The 6,256-nt window shown below is 54.1% G+C and overlaps 2 protein-coding genes across 2 annotated transcripts; one reads left to right on the top strand and one right to left on the bottom strand.

Moving 5' to 3' along the window:
• Positions 1-203: 203 nt before the first annotated feature.
• On the bottom strand, positions 204-1,591 carry NCS54_01484200 (BAH domain-containing protein; the record flags this gene model as incomplete). Its single annotated transcript, XM_053159966.1, has 5 exons — positions 204-239; positions 301-711; positions 760-890; positions 941-1,228; positions 1,282-1,591. The coding sequence occupies 5 exons, from the start codon at positions 1,589-1,591 to the stop codon at positions 204-206; spliced, it is 1,176 nt and encodes a 391-aa protein (XP_053015941.1).
• Positions 1,592-3,999: 2,408 nt separating this feature from the next.
• Positions 4,000-5,695, top strand: NCS54_01484100 (Hypothetical protein; the record flags this gene model as incomplete). Its single annotated transcript, XM_053159965.1, has 2 exons — positions 4,000-4,246; positions 4,308-5,695. The coding sequence occupies 2 exons, from the start codon at positions 4,000-4,002 to the stop codon at positions 5,693-5,695; spliced, it is 1,635 nt and encodes a 544-aa protein (XP_053015940.1).
• Between the last annotated feature and the right edge of the window lie 561 nt (positions 5,696-6,256).

Below are 6,256 nucleotides of genomic sequence, written 5' to 3'. Positions count from 1 at the left end.
TCGACAAGCGCTACCTTGTCAGTCTTTAGGTGAGTAAAAATCTGCCATCCTCTTGTTCTCTTCTGTATTATAATATGTAGGATAGATAGATAATTTAGAGGGAAATTCAGCACTGCCCGAGACTTCCGCCGCTCAACTTCGCTGCCCATGCTGCATCGTTGTCTTCGCTACCGCAGCATCAATCTGATGCTGGAAAAATCATGTCATGGGGCCGCCGCAGCCTGAACAGTGAACTGCAGCTAAGAACGTAGACGAGGGCCCTTCTTTTTCCGAAATTTTAATTTCCACCACGATCGGTACCTCATCTAACTTCAGCTCGGCCTCGAACGGATGCGGTAGGGTTCTGTAAGGATTGGGCTCCCGCGCAACCGTCTCGGTCTGGTCGTCCCTGTCCTGGGGCTCCAGTAACTGCGCCAATAATCGGGACATGTTAGATTCTAGGATATCCATATCCTTTGACGTCGTGGCAAGCGTCTCCCGGTCATCCGTCTCCGCATCGGAGCAACGTAGACCGCCCTGGCACGCACTCCCGTTGGCTCTCGACCATTTCCCGGGGAGAGTGCCCTTGTAGTCTTGTAGTCTATTTCGAAGACGCCCAAGAGTGTCCCGAAGGAGGCACCATTCATGAAACCACATGCCGCATGCTGAGCAACCGATGGTGCGTCGGTGTGGGTTAGCAGGAAGCCCGCAGCTACAAATTGGTTCGGCGGACTAGGCGGATTAGCGGTGAGCTGATATGTTTTGATTTGGGAGACACACCGTGAGTCGTTTCTGATGGCAATCAAATATCTGTCGCCAAATGTACTCGGAATCGAGACCGTCATCTGAGGATTCCGTCCATTGTTTCACAGATGCAGGCCCCTCGACGCACAACACACTGATGACATCCACTGGATTGCGTTACTAACTCATATCGGGGCACTTCCTTTGTATCACTCACTGTGGTTGGATGCTATGAGCTCGTTGTGGCCGTGGTATGGCTGGCGTCCTTGGATGCATTTCTTGCCGTTGAACGTACCTGGCGGCAGCTCATCTGGCCAATACATCCAGTAAACCCGAGCAAACACACTATTCTCATCAGCAGCTCTGATTTCTAGGATGTAGGCGATCCAAGGACGTCTCGACTCGTCGGTCATCTGCTTCGAGTCTCGGGCGTTGTTCGTTCTCTCTCGAGTCGTTTCGTTAGCAACCAGAACGAAGTTTCCACACTGGAACCTCTGGTCCTTGACTACAACACATTGTCAGTGTTTTGATAAAGAGAAATGACCTGCGTGGCCGTACCGACGAAGCTCTTATATCGGTCCATTTCGTCCCATTGTTGGCGGGGTTGAACCGTGTAATAGTCGATCGGCTCGTCCTGCTCTCGAGCTCCCGAAAGTAAAAATGGAATTTGCTGTGCCTTGGCGTTCGGTGTTTCAGCAGGAGAGCGCTTGCGCTTGCGCTGGCGGTGGACATTCTGGGATGTCGGTCCCACCAAGCCATTGGCAACGTGCCACTGTCCCTGAACGTCAGCCCCCATGACACCAGCTGGAGTTGAACAATGACGGAAGAAATCTGAACACGCAGACGAGTGGGGACAAAATATATGCATGAGAAGGATGGCTCGTGCCCGATACGCCGCTCAATCAGCAGAATAGATCTCTATCGCTACCAGCATTATTGACAGAACCCAGGTAAGCGAAACACGGCTTGAGATTTCGTAATGACCGGAATCGCGTTGATTTCACGTGCTCATTCCACGTTTTTTGTCATTTTGGTCGCGACTCGTGACGCGACACGCGCGTAGGGTTCCGGCCCCACTAACGATCACCTGATAGTGGGGTCCGGCGAACAGGCGAAGCGCCCCGGATTAAGATCAATCAATCCCAACATACTCCGCACTTCCTACATGCTCCCTCCGATAACGAGAGCACGAGCCGGGGGGCTACTGAGAGTTTGATCGACCAGCATTGACCCAAACCCCTCAAATACACTACTGAAAGAGTCCTGGGGCATTAGGGTTGGCATAAGCCTTCGTGTAAGAAACGCACCACATCCCGCGTTTTTGCTAAATATGCTCAGGCTGGAAACGCAGCGTATTTCTAGAAGCAAAATTGAGGCAGAGGTCTAGGGGCTGTGACAGGAGCATACTCAAGCAGGCTTTTACCTTGAATCTGTGAATGCCTTCACCTGCGACACACTCCACCTACTCGAGGGGCCCCCACCGGATCCGCCAGACGAGGGGCTAACCAACCTTCAAACAAACACTCCCGATCGAACCAACCACGGTCTTCTCATTCCCTTTAGTGCTTTTAAAAATGCAGTGAAGAATCAGTGGGGAGTTGAGGCTCCTGAGTTCGAAACGTCCATCGGGTTACGAAATACCAGCAATGGTCGGAGCCGCTGCAGTAATGAGATGATCTGGCAATCGCGCGGATGCGCTGCTACTGCCTCCGGTTTAGCGGCGCCGCCCATTCGAGCAAGGTGCGCTTGCCGCACGCTTCCGACCGCGCATCACGTGACTCTACCTATATAAGATAGCAACGTCCTCCCCCCGTGAACACGTATCTTTAACCTCCGCTTCATCCCATCCTCCGCCCATTCGAGTCTACTGTTTCACCTCTTCGGTGGTCGTCGCTACTCTCAGCCCCACCCTCATCCCTCCCGCCACGACACCGTTCTGCATTGGGTTGAAGCTCTCATGCTGCGGGAATCAATCGGCCACGGCGACGTCCCCGGTGCCAGGTCTTAGACAGCATGAGAAGAATTTTACCATCCATGCTCATCCTGTGTTCTGAAACTATTGCCAGCTCTTGCTACGCCGTTCGTACTGCCTTCTTCTCGAGAGCTCTAACAACGCCAGACAGCCTAGAGGCCTTCCCCTAGCCAGACTGCCTAACAACACTTCGATGCTTCTCAGACAGCAGCGGGGCATCTCGCGGCGATTCTTGTCCTCATGAGGCCACCAGAAAACGCCTAATCAAGGGCAGAAATGCCGCAGCGGCTCATCAATCCCCCGCCGCTGAACGTATGATGCACGATGGTGTCATCTCGGGCCCGTCTCCCGAAACTGGCACAGGTGACTACAGAGTCTTCCGAAACGCCCTAGCTTCCCATTTGATTCTCAGACCTGGCGGAGAGTGAGATCACAACTCGCTTGACGGGGCCCGAGTCCCCATTTCCCCTATTCAGGGGTTGCCGAGACGACCTACTGCTTGAGGGAACGTTCCCTCGACTGCTGCCAGCTGATCCTCGGTTCAACCGATCTTGTGCCCGCTCATGATGGCCCAGCAGCCTCAAATACGGGGGCCGGTCACCGTACCGAGATAAATGATTGGGGGGTGGGGGGTGAAGAGACGAGCAGGGCCACACTCCGACAAGTTGTTGGTGCTGCACACATGTCAACCTCGGTCGTCTCACTGCTGCGGGTTCATAAGGCGTTTATGACGACATCTAGTCCTCTCGCATCCTCTCAATGGTTCAACAGGTTGATGGCTGTGGATGACGAACATGCGCAAGCACGGCGTTGCGCTCCGCCACGGCTAGACGGGAGAGCTAGTGCTGCCGCGAAGTTTCTACCCGATGCCATCTGACCGACTGGGAATGACGCGTCGTGTGTGAACAGCCCAACAGCCATGAAGACCTGCCTCATCTGGTATCTCCCGAGAACTCTGCCTTGCCAGCGAGTGGTGTGAATCCCTGACAAGGTGCGAGAAGGTGAATTGAGGGGGGATCATCTGTTCAGTACAACTGCCTCGGTGTGACCCAGCAGTCGAGTGATTGGCACGGAGAAGCGGCTACATGTCTGCCCCCTCCATCCGACCCACCATCATCTTAGAGAACACGGGAGAACAGCAAGAAGACACCGGACTGGGCTCCTGCAAGCAGTTGGGGATCGTGAGGCCGAATGGTTCAGCTGCGAGCATATAAGCCGGATAATGCCTGCCCATCTTCACTTGGCCATACTGCGAACACCAGCTCCCCTCAACTCCTTTCCTCTCCGCACTCTACAACGCAAGCATGGCCTCAGCGGCTTTTGACTCTGAACAGCAGAAGCTGTGGCAAAGCCTCACTCCTCCTGCCTCCCAGCCAGACACGGCATCTTTGCACGACAAGGAGGCGCTTTCGGCTCTTGGGAAATCCAGGGACACAGCGATTTGCATTCTTTCTGATGTTGAGCCCGACACTGAGGGTAAAGATGACGAGAGTCGAGAACTCAATAGCTCACATTCTTACGCAACACGTACCAGCACCCCGGACTATCTGGGTAAGTCTTCGGCGCTGTGGTGCCCCGCTTAGGTGGCAGGTTCTGACAAACCGACGTCCAGATCTCACCGGCACCGAACATTGCGCAACTGAATCAGAAGTTGCCATTGGCGTGGTCACTGCGCCAACAGTATCCCCAGCTTCAGCGGAAGCCGCCTCAGCTTGGCCGAGTGAGATGCAAGCGTCTCACCTCGCTGATGCCGAACCAAGCCAGCAATCTTCTTGTGAGATGAATCACATACTCACCGGAGATACGTCTGCTTGTAAAGATGTCAATTTTGCAACGCCTCCTACTAGCCCTGAAAGCCAGCCATACCCGGTTGCGGCGGACGGGCAACAGCTTCGACCTGTACCAGTCAGTGATCGGAGCAACATGATCCTCGATGCCGTCTCTGGCCATGGCGCTTATCGTGGCGCCCAGGGCCATCCGGATTCCTCCTCAACTTATACGCACTCTCCGCGGACTGCCAGCCCCGCCGAGGTGGCCCAAGCGCCACCCCAGGAAAGCGAAGTACCCGCCGGCAGTTCGCGCGACGATGCCATTCCCGAAGCCCACACCCCATCTCCCTCAAGGCCCTCGGCTGGACCGCATCAAGGGCAAGTCTTGGATGATGTCGGTTGTGCGTCCAGCGATGCCAAGTCCGGCGTCACGGAGGCTGGGTCTGGATCGCCATCTAAAGCCCAAGTATCGTCGCCGTCGCCGTCTCTTCGCCGTTCCCGTCGCAAATCCTTGCAAATGCATAAAACGATGCAGTCCAGGGACGGTGATACAGATAGTGAAAGTTCAGGGAGCGAGGACGGCTTCAACGGGATAGAATCTCAACAACAGGAAGAGGGCTCTCCTTCACTTCCGGATGGTGAGTATTCTGGCTCAGAAGACGATGATGTCGAAGGTCGCAAGCGTCGCAAGGTTTCCAAGCCCCCTGCCTGTCTGGACCGCAGCATCCCCACCAGTTCTCGTAGCTCTCGCCAACGGCGGTCAGCAACACATACCGCACAGTCGCCGGGAGGGCTCCGAACGTCTACATGCGGCATTGAGAGCCCAAAACCAGCACAGGCATTGCCAGCCCCCTCCGAGGCCAGCACGTTGCTCGCCGGATTCGAGGAATGGTCTCTCGAGAATGTTTCGATGAAACGCATTACTGAAGATGGCAGGACTACGTTTCAATTCCAGTTTGAGTGGCCCCTTTGCCCAAATCATCCGCAACCCACCAGCGTGATCCTCGATTCAATCCGCTCGGTCGCGACAAGAAAACAAACCAAGCGAGCTCCAGCAAGGCGGCCAAAGTATTCAGATGATGAAGATAACTTCCTCATACGACTGAAGGAAGGGGAGCAGCTTGGGTGGGCAGAGATTCGTCGGCGTTTTGCTCAACGTTACTCAGAACGAGGCGTCTCGGGTCTGCAAGTGCACTACTATACGAAACTCAAGGGTCATGGGCGAACTTGATTTCAATGCTCCTCTGGATCGGGGGACTTCGAGATGGGTGGGATGTACCTTAAACCAGCCAAGGGGCGCTACAAAACAGATTACTTCTTCGTATTCCTGAGCGTCTTCCTCCCACAGGACGACAGGTGAAACGCAAGCGCCAAAACTGTTCTGGACCGAGTATTGACCCAAAGAATCAAAAGACGGGGCAAGAAATCGATTATGCTATAACATAAGTCCTCAAGGCCCAAGGTGAAATGACTAAGGTATAAACTAGGCATGGCGCAGATGCATTGGGTTACTGATGACCCCATTGCTCGCTAATTGGACCCCCTTGAAGTGCATGATGAAGTCCTGATATCTGAGAATGAAAACATCACTATTGCGGCTTTGGAAAATGAGGATTTTCAAGCCTTTCGATGTTAAATGAACGTGCAGAGGAAGGCTTTTTAGGGCATAGAGGATCTCGAAAGTCAGGGGTGACGTTGTTTCGCCGATAGCAAATAAGATCTAGGACTTCTAAATCAAACTCCCTAGTCTTCAGAGTTACACCAGCCAAAAACCACCGAAGAGTTCGGCCCA

Source organism: Fusarium falciforme, chromosome 13 (assembly GCF_026873545.1).
Source record: "Fusarium falciforme chromosome 13, complete sequence".
Taxonomy (NCBI): Eukaryota; Fungi; Ascomycota; class Sordariomycetes; order Hypocreales; family Nectriaceae; genus Fusarium; species Fusarium falciforme.
The sequence above is the reverse complement of the archived record's forward strand: the minus strand, read 5'-3'. Positions and strand labels throughout refer to the sequence as shown.